The sequence below is a fragment of the Macaca thibetana genome, chromosome 11 (genome assembly GCF_024542745.1).
Source record: "Macaca thibetana thibetana isolate TM-01 chromosome 11, ASM2454274v1, whole genome shotgun sequence".
NCBI lineage: Eukaryota > Metazoa > Chordata > Mammalia > Primates > Cercopithecidae > Macaca > Macaca thibetana.
In genome coordinates this window covers 90,133,221-90,152,708 of record NC_065588.1, presented here as the reverse complement: position 1 = coordinate 90,152,708, position 19,488 = coordinate 90,133,221, and the positions used below count along the sequence as shown (strand labels likewise).

General features: G+C 39.6%; 2 protein-coding genes across 8 annotated transcripts in view; one reads left to right on the top strand and one right to left on the bottom strand.

The window, feature by feature from the left end:
* UBE2N (ubiquitin conjugating enzyme E2 N) overlaps nucleotides 1–19,488 on the top strand; it is a 443,559-nt gene that overhangs the window by 56,835 nt on the left and 367,236 nt on the right. The window lies entirely within an intron of this gene.
* Nucleotides 1–19,488, bottom strand: part of CRADD (CASP2 and RIPK1 domain containing adaptor with death domain) — a 178,820-nt gene that overhangs the window by 49,171 nt on the left and 110,161 nt on the right. Inside the window, exon 3 of one of the 7 annotated variants that reach the window (XM_050747191.1) lies at nucleotides 682–756. The exons of 5 other annotated variants lie outside the window; for them this stretch is intronic. In XM_050747191.1, the coding sequence (XP_050603148.1) occupies nucleotides 682–756 (75 nt within the window). Of the gene's footprint in view, nucleotides 1–681; nucleotides 757–10,915; nucleotides 10,984–19,488 lie in introns of all 7 variants that reach the window. One more of the 7 variants, XM_050747197.1, reaches the window with a different exon arrangement.

The window sequence follows — 19,488 nt, the reverse complement described above, 5'->3', positions numbered from 1 at the left end:
CAGTTAAGGAGGGAAAGTTCTTCAGAGATCAATACCAGCTAATAAATGCAGAAGAATGTAGGAATTAGGAAACCACCATTTTACTTCCACTTCATGAAGTACTGGAACTTGGCAGTTATCAATAAACATTAAACCATTATGTGAAAGGTTGATAAGGAACTTTATAATGGAAAGATCAAGGTGAAAATGTCAAAACCTCCCATCAATCTATGATCATTACACACGGGACTGACAGGCTTTATGTCCCTCCTGATGTGGTATGGTTGAAAGTCTACAGCACCACCAATAAAAGGTATTCTTGCCTGAAATATTTAACCTGAATCTAATCGAGCCTCTAGATTCAACGACTAGCTTACAGGAAATATAGCAAACAGAAAAGCATATTAACTACCACCACAAGGATAAAATCACCCCAATCCAGAATAAATGATTCAGCCACTTTAATAGTGTATGTGATGGTTAATTTTATGTGTCAACTTTACTGGGCTTAAGGGGTGCCCAGATAGCAGGCAAAACATTATTTTTGGATGTGTCTGTGAGGGTATTTTCATAAGAGAGTAGCATTTGAATCAACAGATTGAGTAAAGATCACCCTCACTGTAACAGTCCATTCTCACACTGCTATAAAGACACTACCTGAGACTGGGTAAGTTATGAAGAAAAGAGGTTTAATTAACTCACAGTATGCATAGCTCAGGAAACTTGCAATCATGGCAGAAGGCAAAGGGGAAGGAAGGGGCACATCTTCCATAGTGGCTGGAGAGAGGGAGAGAGAGCAGGAGTAAGTGCCATACTTTTAAACCATCAGCTCTCATGAGAACTCACTTATTATCACAAGAACAACATGGGCGAACTGTCCCCATGATCCAGTCATCTCCCTCCAGGTCCCTCCCTAACACATGGGGATTACAATTTGAGATGAGATTTGGATGGAGTCACAGAATCAAGCCATATCACTTGCCAATGTAGGTGGGTACCAGTCTGTAGAGGGCCCATATAGAACAAAAAAGTGAGGAAGGGTGAATTTTCTCTCTTCTTGAGCTAGAATATCCATCCTCTCCTGCACTTGGGCAACAGCACTCTTCTTGGACATTCCAACCCTGACTAGGACTTATACCATATCCACCCTATACACCCCCAGCCCTGACCCTGACACACACACATACTGAATTACACCACCAGCTTTCCTGGTTCTCCAGTTTGTACACAACTTCTCAGCCTCCAAAATTATGTGAGCCAATACCTATAACAAATCTCATATCTCTCATCTCTATATTTATCTACCTATCTGTTATGCTCTCTGTGTCAATCTATCTATTAATATCATGTCATCTATCTACTATCAATTCTCTTCCTCTGGAGAACACTAATACAGTGCATCCCAAATGTTAAGTTAATGAAAAAGTAAGTCATCATGGTTTACTTACCACATTTTTCACTAATGAATTATAAGCTGGCATATTCAGAGATGAGATTCATGCTTACAAAGTAAATAACACAGCACTGGCTACTTTGATATAGTTTGTTTCGATGCAAATAATTGTATAGCTGCAATTATTACTCTATCAGTCTTATACCCCTCATTGACAGCAACGAGACTCCGATTTGCCCTGTTCTGATTTACAGCTTTAAACTACCTGGGTATTTTTTCAGCAATCCAGAATAAAACAGTCATTATTTCATATCTTTATTTTGTTCTCATGATTTCAAGTCAACGATTCAGTTTGTTAAACAACTTAGTGTGGTAAAGATGTATCTGGAAAATGTCTTTCAATGGAACATTTCCACTGCAAAAGAAAGCGGCAGACTGGTCCTGCTCACAGTTACATCTATGATCTTTTTACTGAAGGCTGTAACCTGATAGTGTGTCCCACTACCTGGGAATAGAAGGGCGGATGACAGGGTACTCCCTATGCAGAAAGGGTGAGGAATACTTTCGGAAACTCCTGGTGCATTTCTATTCACATGTATGCGTGTGCTGGGTTACAATGTAAAATGTATTTCAAATTGTCTGAATGTGGCCACTGTAGGTGACTGACATTTGCATGCATCACAGTCACAAACATAACCTCAGAAAGTAAAATCAAGAGGCAGGACTCCATTCGAAGATGATCCGGAATAAGGTTACATTCGTTGTTTTAGTTAATCATTTACATAAAAATACCTAGTTCTCATAGAATTTTTGGATTCCTTGGGCCCTTAAATCCCAATTTGAGAAAGAATAACATAGTTCAAGTCCCTTATATTAATATAAGGAAACCAAAGGCATCTGGGTAGAAATGCATGTCCTTTCTCCCTTCCCACTCTTCCCTCCCTTCTTCTTCTCCCTTTCCCTACTCCTAATTCTGTTCCTGGGAGTCCCTCCTTCTTCCACACAGGTGTAAGAGAGCCCAGGGCTCCTAAAGTGGCAAGAGAGCCAGGCTACAGGGCATGGAAATGGCATGGGAGGGCTGGTTGTTGGCACAGCTGGTTATCCCTGGGCCTCAGAGAGAAACTCATCAGCACTTCTTGGCCTGCTTTCCTCGGACTCACCTGTGCTCACTATCAGAGTGCTAAGCAGAGGCACATCTGGAGGGGAAGTGCTTGCCAAAGGAGCTAGCCATGTGGTTTGGTTTGGCTCTTTAGTAACAGTACAGTAATGGTAACAGCTGTGGCTTGGCAGTTCCAGGTGTTCAGGAGCTGAGGTCTCTCAGTCTCTTCCAACCTTGGAGAGGAAGAATAACGGTCAAGAGCCCGGTCTCTGGAGCCTATTTGAGTTCAGATCTAACTGCCACCTACTAGCTGTGACTTTGAGTAAGTCACTTGACCTCTCTGTGTTTCTGAGAGGTCAAGATTAAAATGGAAGAGAGGGAGGAGCTGATAATTGCTATCTCATAGGGTTGTTATAAGGATTGAGTGAAGTGTAACATATATAAAATTCTTACAAGACTGACTGATAGAGGTGCAATTATGACTCAATCACTCTTATTTCTGTCTATACTCCTTCACCTTACCCTTCATTCCAGAAAAAAACCACAAAAACCGAAAAATACTTCTGCTTCTACTGTACCTAGGGTAGTGTCCCCAAGAACATTCATCCAATAAACATTTATGGGCATTCACAAAATACAGACAAAACACAGTTTCCTGCTTTCAAGAAAGGTATACTTTCCTGGGAAACAAAGAAAAAGTCATCCCACCAATTACATCATGTTCCAAGGGTTAAAACAGAGAAAGCTGTAGGATCAGGGAGGAGCAGCGGGATTTTACCAGAAGGAATCTCAGGTGAAGCTGAAGGAGGAAAATGAAGCTTCAACTGAGGCTTAAATGATTGTGGAAAGAGAGTGTTTCCAATCTTAAGCAAAACCTTATTGGTTCTCTTAATAAATCACCCAAAGCCTGAGTGACACGACTAAAATGGAAAAACAGAAACAGCTGGTTCAATAGGGTGCTGGGACTGCGGGCTGGATCCTGGAAGCCCCCTAAAGGCAGGAACTGCCTCTTATTGCCCTTTCTATGCCATACCTGCCTGCCAGACACTGAAGGCACATTTGGCTGAATATGTCCTTTTGTCTTTATTTTTAATATTGCTATTGATACATAGTTATGCATTGTTATAATGTTCTTTGTGCAATAAAACAATTTTGTAATAGAATTAAAGACATATAAACATACCAAGCACACATAAAATACAGTACCAGCAGTTGAGTTACCTATTGCAGTGATTTTAAAATTCTTTTGGTGGCGGGGCGCGTTTGCTCACACCTGTAATCCCAGCACTTTGGGAGGCCGAGGCAGGCGGATCACAAGGTCAGGAGACGGAGACCATCCTGGCTAACACAGTGAAACCCCGTCTCTACTAAAAATACAAAAAATTAGCCGGGCGTGGTGGCAGGCACCTGTGGTCCCAGCTACTCAGGAGGCTGAAGCAGGAGAATGGCATGAACCCGGGAGGCAGAGCTTGCAGTGAGCCGAGATTGCGCCACTGCACTCCAGCCTGGGCGAGAGCGAGACTCCGTCTCAAAAAAAAAGAAAAAAAAAAAAAGTTCTTTTGACAAAGTTATGCCAGGTACCACCAAGATGTGGCCCAGACATTATGTGGGATTCTTATTGCCCTTCAAGATGTAGGAAAAACTGGCTCAAACTGCCACCAACTTTATTGCTTCTGGAAACCCAAAGCCCTTCTAAACATTTTGGTGACAGATGATGTTCTCAGGGACTTTTTCATTCCCGGGCTCCCTTTTCCATGACTGTTGTCTCTATACTGACCTGCACTGACTGTGATGTGAATGTACGCATCTCCAAGTTCACTCCCTGTAATCCACCCCACACTACATGCTATACTTCACAGAAAAGTCTGGAGACCACAAGGAACAGGTGCATCAAGACCTCCGCACAATTTTCTGCCATTTAGTTGATGCCTGCCCTTCTTCCACCCTCCCCTCTCTTTCTTTCTCTCATGTGTCCCCATCACTCTCTAAACAACCACTAAATGCTTGCCCTTGGCTCACACAAGCAGCTCTGCCAATACTCAGGCCTTTGGGGTTTCCTTTTCTTCCTCAAGCACTCATCAAAGTGTTTTCCCCCAAGATTATTTTCTTCATAAAGCAAATTCTGATGCCAGATGTTCCTGTGATAGCATTTTCATTTTCCCCACCTCCTAATATTTGTAAGAAAGTGGAGGGGTTGGCCCCAGTGGAGGCAGCACCTGCAACAAACAGATGCAACAGTGGCCAGTGAAAGCAGCGGAGGTGGTACCAGGATGTGCCACGTGATCTCCGGCCTAAGATGCACATAAGCACGTGAGACACTGCCAAGGGCAGAAGAGGTTTGGAAAGGGTTAGAGCTCCAATAGATAGCACAGGGTCATCAGAACCAGCAAAATGGAAATGATTAATGTCAAAGAGACTCATTAACCCTAGGGTCTTAGAAAATAGGGGCTTCAGGTAAAAACTCATAAGAAAAATTATAATCTTGACAAGAAAAAGTCTAGCCCCATAGAAATGTTTTCATTGATCTAAAAGTAAATACTTAATACTAATAAAGAATACGTATTATCCAGATGGCTTTTTTTTTTTTTTTTTTTTTTTTTTGAGACAGTGTTTCGCTCTTGTCACCCTGCTGGAGTGCAGTGGCGTGATCTTGGCTCACTGCACAATCTGCCTCCTGGGTTCAAGTGATTCTCCTGCCTCAGCCTCTCAAGTAGCTGGGATTACAGGTGCCCTGCCACCGCGCCCCACTAATTTTTGTATTTTTAGTAGAGATAGGGTTTCACCATGTTGGCCAGGCTGGTCTCGAACTCCTGACCTCAGGTGATCCACCCGCCTTGGCCTCTCAAAGTGCTGGGATTACAGGTGTGAGCCATCATGCCCAGCCCAGATGACTTTTATATGGTAATTCATAAAGAATGATCCTGACAAAAGAACAGATTTGTATTTATACCATGCAAAGGAATGTTAATTACAAAACTGTTGGCTATGGCAGAAAAAAATTCTCAATTGTTTAGCCTTATAAAGTTTTCCCTTAAGATATATTACCCGAAGAGAAAGCTCAAAAGTCCTTGGAAAAAAAACCAAACGTATCCTCCCAGCCACTTGATCAAATACACATAGATAGTTATTATTACCTGCATTAGATAAGTAGATAATACTTAGTGATTCCAACTTATCCCCAGTCTAGAAGATTCTTGAAGTACTTATCTACTCTAGGATGTGATAAAGGATTTCACTTTGGTTAGGAATTTCCTTATGCCCTCCTCTGAGAAGATTAGAAATTGTTCAAATCCTTGGGACCTCCCTGGTGTGTCTCAGCCCAAGAGCCAAATTAATATCCTTGCCCTTGTTCTAGCTATTTGACAAGAGGCTGCTCAATTGTCACATTAAATTAGGATTTGGGTATAGCTTTTCATTATACAAATAAGCTTGAGAAAGGGGCCTTCCTAGCAGCTAATCTGACTAAACTAGAAATATATGGGTTGTTTTCCATAGGAAAAGAAAAACAGATGGGAAAGGGAAAGAAAGGAGCAATTTGACAACTAAAAATAGTTGGGAAAAGATAAGAAGAAACAAGCGAGTCTTAGAGCAAAGGAGTGAATGGAGCCAACAGATCTCTGTTGCTCTTTGCTCAGATGGGGTAGGCCTTGGCTCTGCCAATGAGTGGTGTAAAGTACAAATACTATAAGACAAGAGGACGTGCGAGTAGCCATGAAATATTCCTTTCTGAGAAACTAGGAAACTGGACAAGATCCCTCCGGATGGTGCCCAGGATGGAATATGACTTGAAAATGACAAAGAGCCCAAAGTGCAGTACTTCTTTAACCTATTTAAGAATGTTGAACAAGTCTTTACACAGTTCGTAAGCACACAGTCCAGCTGAGCAGGAAATTGGGGATGGGGAAGGAGTGTGGGGTAAAACTGCACAGATTAGCCCTTGGGGAAAAGTTCCTTGATTCTAAATCACAAACAAAGTCATTCATTTGTTTATTCATGCAATAAATATTAACCTTCTATATGTTCCAGACATTGTTCTAGGTGCCAGGGATACAGCACTGAACAAGACAAACAAGGTACCTGCTCTTCTGGACTTTATAGATAGGGGCAAAAAAATAAGTATAGAGAAACACACATGCTTTATATAAACTAAAATAAAATAGCTATGAGACAGAGTGTGGTTATATGAATACTTTACATAGGGTGGTCAGGGCAAACCTCTCCAGGGAGGTGACTTAAGATGAAACCTAGATAATAAGAGGAAGCCAGCCTTATGGTGATCTGTATAGCAGGGAGAGAGAAGAGAACTGCAAAGGCTTGAGGTAAGACTCCCACTTGGTATATCTGAAGAACAGAAAAGGGATCTGTGTGACTGCAGTAGTGAGTCCTGGGAGGGTGGGGCAGACATAGGCAGCAGGTACATAAAACAGGAGTTTGGCTTTTCTTCTAAGTGCTATGGGATGCCAAGGGGTGAGTTTACGTGGCGGAGTGGCACTTCAGTTTAAAGAGACCACTCTGGCTGCTCTCTCCATGGACTGCCAGGGGCAAACACAGAAGCAGAGATGGATTAGGAGGTGATACGGAAGTCCAGTGACAGATGTCAGAGGTTCGGACTGACAGGGGTTTGGATGGTAGCAGGAGAGGAGAGGAAAGTAGATGAATGCAGGTAAATTTGGAGATATTACAATAGGTAATCATGATAGGCTGGATGTGGGATATGATGGAAAAAGAGCAATCAAGGGTGATGCCTAAAGTTTGGGGCTCTGGCAGCCAGATATATAACAGTGTTATTTACTGAGATGGGGGTAAGCAAGAGGTGAGGAAGAAAGGAAGAAAGTAAGGCTGGGATTAAGAGTTACGATTTGGATACATTAAATTTGAGATGCTTCTCAGATTCAAGTCTGGAAGTCAGGGCTACAGATGTTAAGTTAGCAACCAGAAGATATTTAAAGCAATGGGACCCAATGAGATTACTCAGAAAGAGTACGGAGAAACCCAAGGATGAAGCATTGGAGGCTTTCCAACAGCTAGAGGTCAGCTGTTGGAAACCATCAAGATGCAGAAGAAATGAGAAAGTGTGGCTGGACATGAGCCAATAAAAGAAAATGCTCCAAGAAACAAAAAGTGACCTACTACATTGCTGCTGAAAGTCAAGTAACATAAGAAGAGAGAATTAACCACCCCATGTGGCAAGATGGTGCTTGTTGGGGACCCTAAAAAAGGTAATTTCAGTGGGCTGGTGGGAGGACAGCCAAGTGAGTGGGTTGCTTAAATAATGGAGGATGAGGATGTATAAGTGAGATATACAGGGAGTTCTTCTTAGAAGCTCTGCTGTGAACAAGAGCAGAGAAATGAAGTAGGTAGGATAGTAATCAAAGAAGGTTTTTGTTGTTGCTGTTAACTTTTTATTTTCAAAGATACAGAAAAGTAGAGAAAATAGTATCATGAAGCCCCATGTCACTCCGCTTTGACAATTATCTGCCCCTCATCCCACTTCTTCCACCTATTCCCCAACTCATTCCCAACTCTTTACCCACAGGATTATTTTGAAGCAAATCCCAGACATCATTGCAAGGAACAATTGTTTTTTAAGTGAGAAGTACTATTTGTTATGAAAAAGGACAACAGAAAACCCTGTTATACAGTGCTCTCATTGAGAAAATTCCAGCTCCATCACTTTAGCAGACTGACTTTAATAAAATGTATGAACTGTATTCTTCCTTTAAAGCAGGATTCTCAAACTATGGCCCACAGCCCACTGAATGGGGTTCAGTGGGCTACCACCTGAACAGCAAACCAATCCAGCAAAGCACAGGTCCTTCCATTGTTATAAAGGATAGAGGAAGTCCAAGTTCACCTTTTGTTTTCTAGTTTTATATTTGTGCATAATATAGCTTAAGTAATACAGCTTATTATGTAAGTTATTTAGGATTACTAAAATTAGTACATTTACAGAGTTTCTAGGTAAGAAGTCTGATTGCCACACAATGCCTGGCACTGTTGTGGAACACATATGCTGATGGTTGGAATTTCTGTAAGTTGGGGGAAGTATGCATAATCCCCCATGCATGTCTTGAGTTGCTTATGGTTTGCAATTCTATTTTTGCTTTTTCACTATAAATTATTAAGCTTCATTAGCAATTTATTGTGGGTTGTTTGGCTAAACTCTCAGTATATAATGATACATATGTGACTATCAAGAAATTTGCAACTTGTTCAGTCTTCAGTCATCTGTGATCCTGGGTACAAAGATATGAAACAGAAAAAAATGAAATCCAGAAAATTCTATATATTGTTAACATTTTCTGTGGATTCAGGGGAAACTTTAATTTTATGGAAAACCTCAATCCAGTTAAGACAGTATAGCAGTTAAGAGCCTAAATGGGATCTAGAGAGTGCAGGTTCAAATCAAGGCTTTGCTACTTAGTAGCTACATGACCTGGGGAGGTTATTTAACTTTTCTGTCTCTCAGGTTCCTCATCTGTAATTGGGGATTATAATAGCATCTACTTCATACACTTAAATGAGTGTCCATAACTGAAACAGTACCTGGCACATATTAAGTTCTATATTTTTCCATAGAAATATTATTGCTATACCCACTACAACAATTCCTACAACTATTACAGTTCATGACACCAGGGTTCTGAGAGAGGACAATCTGAAAATCATGAATGTGACCGAAATCTTCCTAAGTGGTAGATCTAAATAGCATAAATGGTGGCTAGCTTTATAGGAAAACCCATTTAACCCATAATATAACCAAACAAGCTCTTAGTGAATACACTAAGAGCACTAGCTTGAATTTTGGATCTTGGAACTATTTGGTGTAGAAAGCAGCAAGATATGGATCCTTCTCTGAATACGGGCCAGCCATAGAAAATGTTCTACAACAGATGAAAGAGGGTCTCCAGCATCTTCTTTCCTCCTTTCTGTAAGCCTCTTCTACCTTCTAACTCCTTGCTTTCTAAGCCCCAGGTATCTGATAACTTGATTTTGTCCTGAGTCCTCTCCTATAATACTTAGCAGGCCAGGTCTCCCCTAAGACATTCTATTTTTCAAAAATGAATTATTCTCTAGGATATTCTACTTCCAGCTATTGTGAAGAGAAAAATGCTTTTTAGAAAATGTATGGTTACTTATGTATGGCTAATAACATCTTAAGGTTCTCAGAAGTATTCCTATTCTTAAAGTTCTTATCAGAATCTCTAGTTATCGGAAATTAAGGCAGAGTAACAAAACGTTAACTGAAAAAATTCAACCAGTCTGGGCCACCATAGAGCCTTGTCTGGAAGCCAGTCTGGAGATTAAAAAAAAAAAAATCCATTAGGACTATTTACATGTTTTCTTCCCTCTATTTTGAAACAATATGGTATTTATGTTATATTATTTCTTACTGAGAAATAATAATTGTATCTATTTAGGGGATAAAATATTATTTTTTATATGCATATACCTATGGAATGATTAACTCAAGCTAACTAACATATCCATCACCTCATGAACTTATATTTTTGTGGTGTGAACACTTGGATTTACTCAGCAATTTTGAAATAAACACTATTATTAAATACCACAGTTAACCATGCTGTACAATAGATTTCAAAAACTTATTTCTCCTGTCTGAGATTTTGTACATTTGACTAACTTCACCTTCACCTGCCCTCCACCCCAACCTCCAGCCCTGGTAACCACCATTCTACTCTCTGTTTCTATGAGTTTAACTCTTTCAGACTCTACAGGCAAGTGAAATCACGCAATATTTGTCTTTCTGTTATTGGCTTATTTAACTTAACAAAATGTCTGCCACATTTGCCCATGTTGTCTCAAATGACAGGATTTCCTTCCTTTTTTTCAAGGCTGAAGAGTATCCCGTTGTGTATATATACACCACATTTTCTTTATCCCTTCATCCATTAATGGACACTTAGGTTGATTCTATATCTTGGCTATTATAAATGATGCTGCAATGAACATGGCAGTGCAGCTATCTCTTCGATATACCAATTTCAATTTCTTTGGATATATACTCAGCAGTGGGATTGCTTAATCTTACGATAGTTCCATTTTTAGTTTTTTGAAGAACTTCCATATTGTTTTCCATAATGGTTGCAGTAATTTACATAATATAGTATTTTAAAAATCTTTTTCTCTACAACAGCTCCTGTGGATCCCAATCCCAATGTATGAATGAAAAGGCAGGAAGTCAGGGGGTGGGGAGTGATTAGTCATTTGTAGGATTATCGAGAGAGAGAGAGAGTGTGTGTGTGTGTGTGTGTGTGTGTTATAGATATGGCATTTTATTTCTTGGAGGAGATGCAGATACTCAATAATCACTGTTAATTAAGTGATTTTTTTAAGTAGATGATTCTGTTCATAAGAAATTCAAAATCTGGGACCTAGAGTCAATTCCTAAGGTCAGGAGCAAACATAAAGATCATGCTTACCTGAAGAACTCCTCTGGTTTTTCAAATTTATTATAATCCTTGATTCTTCTAGTACAGCTGTCTCTTGCCTAAAGAAAAGCCAGTGGATTAAACCACAGATTTCATTCTCTGACTCGCTATAAAAAGGATTTTAGGGGATTTCCATCAAGAACCATATAAAACCATATAAATATTACACAAATATAGACTGCAAGCCAGAAAACTATAAATAAATAGAAATTCGAGACCAGCGAAAGTATAAACACAAGTATGCAGACCATGCTTGTTATAGGTGAGTTTCAAGTTTATCTCTGAGTCCCTTGGGGGCCAAAAAGAAGAAAGAAGCAGCATCCATTAAAGTTATTAGAAATGATAATGCATGTTGTTTTCACCCAGAGAAGCAAAGCTCTTTTTGCAGCTATAGGTTCCAGAAGACAAATTTCAAATGAGTAGCAGAGTTGACAACATCCTTAACTCCAGGACCTCTGGCCAGAACTTAAACTGCTTAGGAGTTCCTAAAAAATTGCACTAAGTGACAAGCTCCCCAGAGGGTGGGAGAGGCTTGTGTTCCATTTACAGAGGCAGTATAAACACATAATTTTCTAAAACCACAACTACTACCTTTACTTCTAAAGAGTTCAGGCTACTTTCACATATTGTGAAATTTCACATAAGAGGACCCAAAACAACAAGAAATCTGTGAAGGGAGGAGAATAAAGCACAGAATAACTTAGACTGTGTTTGATTTTCCTTTCTAGAAGCTATCTTCTACAGAAAAACATCTCTTTTCCAAAATTTCCCTTCTTTCAGAATAATAAAGGTATACAATTTTTAGCTGCTTTATTGAGGAATACTTGATACACAAGAAACTGTACATATTTAAAGCATGCAATTTGATATGCTTTCATACATGTATCCAACCATGAAACAGTCCCCACCAGCAAGGTGATGTGCATACCCCTCATCCCCCAAAGTTTCTGCCTGCCCCTTTGTCATCCCTCCCTTCCACCACACTCTACACCTCATCTCCAGCAAACACTGAGCTGCTTCCAATTTTTTAAAGATACATGATTTTTTAGAAAATGTTTCAAATCAGAAACTAGAGTCTATACTGAACATTATTGTTTTATGTGTGCTCCTTAGTCATCCCCTGGCTCTTCTAAACCAATCATCACCCTTTCTGTCTCTAAAGTGATTGGAAATATTGGAAGTCGAATACCATATCTTCAGTTCTTTCATGACCTGCAGAGTTGGCTATGTCAAGGCTGCATGCACAGCCTATTCAGGAAAAGTGGATGGACTACTTTTCCCCTGAAGCACATCTCCAGCTTCCCAGGCAATCTGCTGGAGATAAGCTACACACACTCTGAAAATAAATGACTGCATCAGGTACTTCTTAGCCTCTGCTTGGGGAAATACACCAACCTAGCCTCTCAGAGAAAAACTCTGGCACTCCGGGAAATATGAAGATTTTTGTCAGTCAACATAGTAAGTGGGAAAGAGAAAGATGGGGCAGGGGAGATTAAAAAATAAAAAGAAAGGAACCACCACCACAGTCTCTGACCTTGAAATGGTTGACCACCAAGGACAAGACATACTACAAATAATGCACATAGGAAGAAGAGCTAAGAACTCTAGAACACAGTGCTCCAGGGGTCCAAAAGAAGGAGAGGTGCTTCTATTTCAGAGTAGCCCAGGCTCCATTATGGAAAGGCTGATGACGACAGGGACTAACACCCACAGTTCCCCAAACGCTCTCCTGTGCCCCATCTCCTGTGATTCCCACAAGAGTACTGTGAATAAAACAGTGCTATTAAAGGTTATAATTTTCCCTTAAATGGTGGAAAAACTGAACCTCGTATAGGTCAGGTGACTGCTAAGGAGGGGCAGAGCTGGGGCTGGAAAGTTTTGTCTTTTGATCTCAATGCCATTGCTGTTTCTATGACACCAGACAGCGCTCTCAGGTGGAGGATGTCTAGACAACTAGACAACAACTACCTCAGACCCTCCCTTTAAAAATCAAGAACATTCCTGAATCAAGAATATCCAGGAGATAAAAATAAATTTTAAAAAATCAAGAACATCATTCTAACAAAGGTCCAGTGGTACATTTGCTAAGGAAGTGCTCTGAGAGCCACCCTTGGGCCTCAGGGACCACACACACTGTGGTCAGATGTTGATATGGTTTAGCTGTGTCCCCACCCAAATCTCACTTGAATTGTAGCTCCCATAATCCCCATGTGTCATGGGAGCGACAAGGTGGAGATAACTGAATCATGAGGATGGTTTCCTCCATCCTGTTCTAGTAATAGTGAGTGAGTTCTCACGAGATCTGATGGTTTTATAAGAGGTTTCTCCCTTCGCTGGGCACTGATTCTCTCCTGCCACCCTGGGAAGAGGTGCCTTCCACCGTAATTGTAAGTTTCCTGAGGCCTCCCCAGCCATGAGAAACTATGAGTCAATTAAACCTCTTTCCTTTAGAAATTACCCAGTGTTGTCTATTTATTCATAGCAGCATGAGAACAGACTAATACAGGTGCCATGGCAGAGATGTGTTTCCTCCAGAGCGCACACACATTCCAATGGTCATGAGATGAGCCATATTTCAAATGCATTAAAGAGGCTTGCCACTTCACAACCTCCAAATAATCCTATAAGGAAAAGACAGGATAATTACCAGTACTACTATTAATTACACTCAAGTTTCTTGTTGAGTGAGTTTGTATTCTTGAGGATCAGGCTTCCTTAGGTGAAGCATGCTCATGGCCTCACCATCATCATCATGGTAAGTGATAATGCTTGCCATACAGTGGACTCCAAAAGATGTTTGTGGAATGAACAAATGAGGTCAACAGGCCACACTACGGAACTCTTTAATTATCATGTTAAACATGCTGATGGGAAATTATCTGTCCCTAAATCATGGCAGAATAATCATAGTCAAGTATGAGGCAATCCTTTCCAGTCTGGATAGTTTTAAAGAACTTGGTATAAGCATGTATTTCTTTCCATTAAGGTCCTTCGAGAGTGGATCTTATTTGTTTCATTTTCTTGGAGAAAATCTGTCCCTGAACTTGAAAAAATAACATTTAAAAGGAAAAAAACAAAGAAACTGAGTTTGCTAAGAGGTTAAGTACAAGGCTCAGCAGACATACTACAACATATGCATATGTGAGCACCACTTATTTCAAAGCTAGCCTGTTAGGGAGCTACAGATATATTCCAGAGATACTGGTTTGGGGCAAAAAATGTGCGGAATGCCTTTTTGGAACTATCTTTATCTTTACAATCAGTTGATGTGATATACAAAAAAAACCCCTGTCATACTACTTTACAGTCTTGGCTCATTTTTAACCAAAAATTACTCTAGCCAGTTTAACCACCACCCATGAGGCTGACTTAGTGATGAACAACTAACTCTTGGCCAGTCACTGACATCAAATCCACCTTCTAAGAATAAATACCACTAGGGTAAAAAAAAAAAAAATCTTCAGCAGAATATGCCAAGGGCTCTAAAAACAAATTCCAAAGAGAGACTTCAAAGATATTTTGAGCAATAGCAACATTATTGGAAGATATGTATAACCTCTCAAAGTGGACTCATACACAATTTGCACAAACTGCAATATAAATCCTTAAACAGCCGAAACATACTTGTAGGCAACAATTCCATTATGTTTTGGTCATCTTTACATTATTCCCCTGGCACAGTGCCTAGTACATAGTAGGGCATGCAGCAAATGCTTTCAAAATTAGATTTCCTATGGGAATAAAGTACAGAATTACCATTAGTCACAGAAGAGCCATTACCCACTAGACTTTTGTCCTAAGGAGAAAATGCTGTCTCGTGTTTCCTCATTGTCAAAGGTGGGTTTTACCGCTTTGGGGGCTCTACCTCAAGACAGTAACTGACAGATCTATTTGGTTTTACTGCCTTCTACCTCTACTGGCAAGTAGAAAACTTATCCCTCCGAATGTTGTCTCTTAAAGAAATCTTTATTTTAAAACAACTAAAATGTAAATTGAAGGGATTTCAGAATCTATAAAAAAGCACTAGCATCTACTACACTTTTATAAACTGTGAGCAACTGGCTATCAAGACGAAAATAAAAAAAATTATACAGGATCTACTTCCATAGAAAAGGTAATGGAATTCCCTTTGAGGATGTGCCCACTATGTATTAAGTATTATGCTGCCCGCAGTCTTCAGGAAATCCTACAGAGGAGGTATTATCATTCTTATTTCTACAGATAAAGAAACTTGAAGCTTTGAGAAGTTAAATACAGATGTCTAAGTTTACATATTCCTTAGAGGGCAGAGCTAAGGTTCAAATTCAGGTCTGTTAGAATCCAGGTCTCTCCTTCACCTCTAAACTGTGGAGTTTATTCCAGAAGTCTAAAGCAGAAGGCCCATTGGCCAGCCAAAGGGGGCCTAAAACAGTGATTTGATAAACATGAATGAATTGCCAAAGTTTAGAAATATGAGGTTTTGCATAAAACACGGATTTGTACCTCCATTATGTCAAACCTACATCATTCATTTGTCTTTATAGGCCAGGCAGTTAATGCTTTTGAGTCTCTGACCTTTGCTATTCCCTGCTGCCTCCCTAATACTCTGGGTCAAGTGACTTGTTCATGGTCACAAGCCGCAGGCCTCGATCCCACATGTCCTTATTCTTGTCTGCTCTGCTACTCAGATTCTCACTGGCAACCAAACATATATATGCTTTAATGGCCTGTGAAGTGGGGTCACACCATTCTTCCACAATTCCCTTTGAAATGACTATCATGAGCTTGCATTTCTGATGAACATGCTGGAACTGCTAAGACTTCACATCTTTTTTCTTTCATTTGCCAAAAGTCCCCTATAAATAAATCACTCAGCTTCCACATATCCTCTTCTTGGTCTCCCATTCCTGTTCTGCCAGGAGCTGCCAGCAGCAGCTATGGTTGAATACTGAAGGGGAAAAGAAGCTACAAAGGAAGCCCCAGCAGAGCATCTTTGACTTCTAACCCATAGGTCAGGGGATAGGGAAGATGCATACCAGCAGGTGACTCATAGATCACACATACCAGTGGGTGACTCAAGCCACTACCCTTTGGAGTAGACACAATTTTTATTTTCATTTCGGATGTTCGTCAGAGGAAATCAGTTTGAATCATTTTCAACTATGTAAATACTAAAGCATATTTCAACCACATAAGATGGTAAAATTTTCTCCTCCTTCCTCTCAAAGGTACTAAGTTTATCAAATTAAATGATAAAACTTCCTCTCCCAGACTAGGAAAATACACCAAAAACTAGTTTGCCAATTGAAAATTATTTTTAGAGGTGTTTGGAGTATATGCATTATCAAATATAGTTCCTATTAAAAAAAAAAAAAGCAAAACACAACATTGTACTTATTCCAATGTTTCTATATGTGACTGAAGCCAGAAACTGTATTTGTCAAAATATCATTCTTTTCAGGAAAGTACATCAAATTAATAATGAGTTGTGCCTGAAGAGGTTTTAGAATCTCAAAGTAAGCAGGCTCTGTACTTTTCTAATAAACTAATAAAGAATAGACAGCTCTTTATTAAGAAGAATCGACTTTTTATTTATACCAAAGTGGTGTTTCTTTGACATTTGTTTTTGTTTCATTTCTGACCTACTTTCTTTCTGACAGTCTTGAATGAATATCCATTCTTACGTCCTTTAACCATCTTGCAAGGTAGCCAGGCCAACTGGCTTTCGCCCGGACAGTAAATCACTCTGGGACTCTGTGTTCTAATATCAACTTGGCCAGAGATTTGCCACGTGTGCTTTATCAACCTCTCCATCTCTTCTGCTTGACTTCAGACATCTGCAAAGCTGAAAAACAGCTCTGACACAGAACAAAGGGTTTTAAGGTGCTCTGAAAGTACACAGAGGGCCAAACCATGGCAGCTGTGGATTAGCAGGTTCTCACTTCATTCTGCTGGTGCTTGGAGACTGCACAGTGGTTAGAAGAGCAAAGGCTCAGGGGTCAGACGGCCTGGGTTTAGAGCCCAGCTCTGCCACTTATTAACTGTGCAACCTTGGGCAACTCACTTAACCTCTCTGTGCTGTGGCCACCTCAGCTATAAAATGGGACATCGAGAGTTAAACATGATTGGATATTCAAAAGACTTAGTGCAGTGCCTGTCATGCCATAAAACTTAGTAAATACCAGCAATATTTATTATTCTTCCATTTTTGATGCCCTCACTGACATGCCCTGAGTGTGAGTAAAATTTTGTCATTCAGCTTGACTATATTTAGTGCCTTGATTCTTGAAGGAAACAATGTCAGAACCGTTAGTATAATTTCCTAAGATCTAGTCAGACATCTCTAGGGCATAAATTGTTATGTGGGACCAGCCATGAAGTACCGCACTGCAGGTGTTTTGGAGAGTCACGCTAAATCTGAGCAGAGGATGTGAACCCCATGCACCCTGCAGCAAGAGTTTGGCGGGGTGGTTTGCTACTCGCTCTCTTCCCTGACTGATGTCTGGTTCTGACATCCAGAGCATGACATATGACAGATGACAGCGACACGTCTGCCCATGTCCATGAGCACACCCGGGTTTTACAAAAGCCAATGTAATTTTTTCAGTAAGTAAAGAAAACAGTGCACAAGGGGTGTGCAGGATTTCACTTGTTCATTTGCTTTGACATTTTTAGGGAATTTCTTGTGGTAGTCCTAAAAGTATTTTACAAACACATGAAAAATGAAATTAGCCATTTTTTCAGGCTTCTACTTCTAATAAAAAAGATGATCATATATGCTTTTGAAGAACAAGCATAAATGTTATTTTATGGCTTAAAGTTACAATGTATAGGCTTTTACTCTTTTCTGAATATGAAGAAAGTTGCCACACATTTTACTTTTATCACTGCTTGCCTTTGATGAAGTCTCTGTAATTGTTACAATAACAACCATACCTTGCATCTTTCTCATATGCAAAAAACACAAATGCTACTCCACTTGATCTATCTTTATTTACTCATTGTTTAAAATGTATCCATAAACCAAATTAAAAATAAAAGAAACTTAAAAACTATAAAATCAAAGGTCCACTCCTGGGAGCCAGCAAAAAATAAAACAAAAGAGCTCAGATTTTGGACACAGGCAGACTTGGATTTGTGGGTGAGAAACTTAGTCCCTTCTCTGCTTTGATTTCCTTATCTGTAAAATAATAATAATAATAATAATACTTATACCCATACCTTGGAAGGCTGGTGGTACCAGGACAGTCCCTGGGGGAAAATGTGGCCCAGCAAATGATTTCTTAAGAAATAGAAGGAAAGTAAAAAGGAAAGAGGCAAAAAAGGAGGGAGTAGCAGTGACTCTCCCCAAGCTATACAAATTGGGTTATAACCCAGGCCTTCTGCCAAAATTCTGCCTCTCAAATAGAATACTTCACTGTTTTTATTATGTGAATTTTCCATACATAACAAAGTAGAGAGGAAAGTGTAAAGAACCCCCAAAAACCTATCACCAAGCTTCAACAATTACATTTTACCATTCTGATTTCACCTATTTCCCTATACACATACCTTTTTTCTTTTGAAGGAGTATTTTTTAAAGAAAGTCTTAGGCCTCGTGTAAATTCATTAATAAGTGCTTCTAAATAGATAAGGGCTTTTAAAACTCACAATACCACCAACTCAATAAAATTACCAATAATTCCTTAGTAATATGTAATAAACAGAATATGTTTCATTTTTGCATGTTTTAAAAAAAGGCATTTTTTTACTTAGTTGTTCAAATTGAGTTCCAAACAAAATTCATATCTGCAATTGGTTTACAGGTCCCTTAAGTCTTTTAACTTAACAGTTCCCCATCTCCACTTTTTTCTCATAGCATTTATACACTGAAAAAAAAAATAGGTCACTTGTTTTGTAGAACTTCCTACATTCAGGCATTGGCTGATCTGTACCCTTGTAGTGGTGTTTAGCATGTTCCTCTGTCTCCCGTATTTCCTATAACCTGGTATTAAGAGTTAGATGTGGATGTTTAATGAACTTCTGTTTCAGCCTCGTTGAGGGAGGGGATGTGGGTAAGACTGTTTCACAGGTGGTGCTGTTACTTTTCTATCAGATCACATTGGAGGAGCATAACTAATGTTCAGCTGTTCCACTTTTAGTGATATGGAGACTGATCAGTGGGCTCAAGTGTTATCAGCCTGATTCTCTCTTAGATAGCACCAATTTTACTTGATGATTTTATCATTCATTAATGGTTGTTGCTTAGCTCCATTATTTCATTAGATGCTACAAAACTGTAGGTTTTTAAAACTTTTCTAGCACCCTTCTGCACTTATTAGCTGTAATTCTCTATAAAGTAAATAGGAAAGCAGGGGTGGATGTGAGATCTCCTTTTTAAATCTACTTTCAGAACAATGACTTGGTGCCCTAACAATCTCAGAAGTGACAAATGAGAGATTTTTTTGTTTGTTTTATTGTCTTGTGTCTTTAGAATTTTGTCATAAACTCATGGACTTTTATAGATTTTTATGTATTTCTATCCTTTTGATGCTCAAACTGTCTCATCTTTGCCCTCTGAGGGGGTCCCCTCAGGTTGGCTTCTG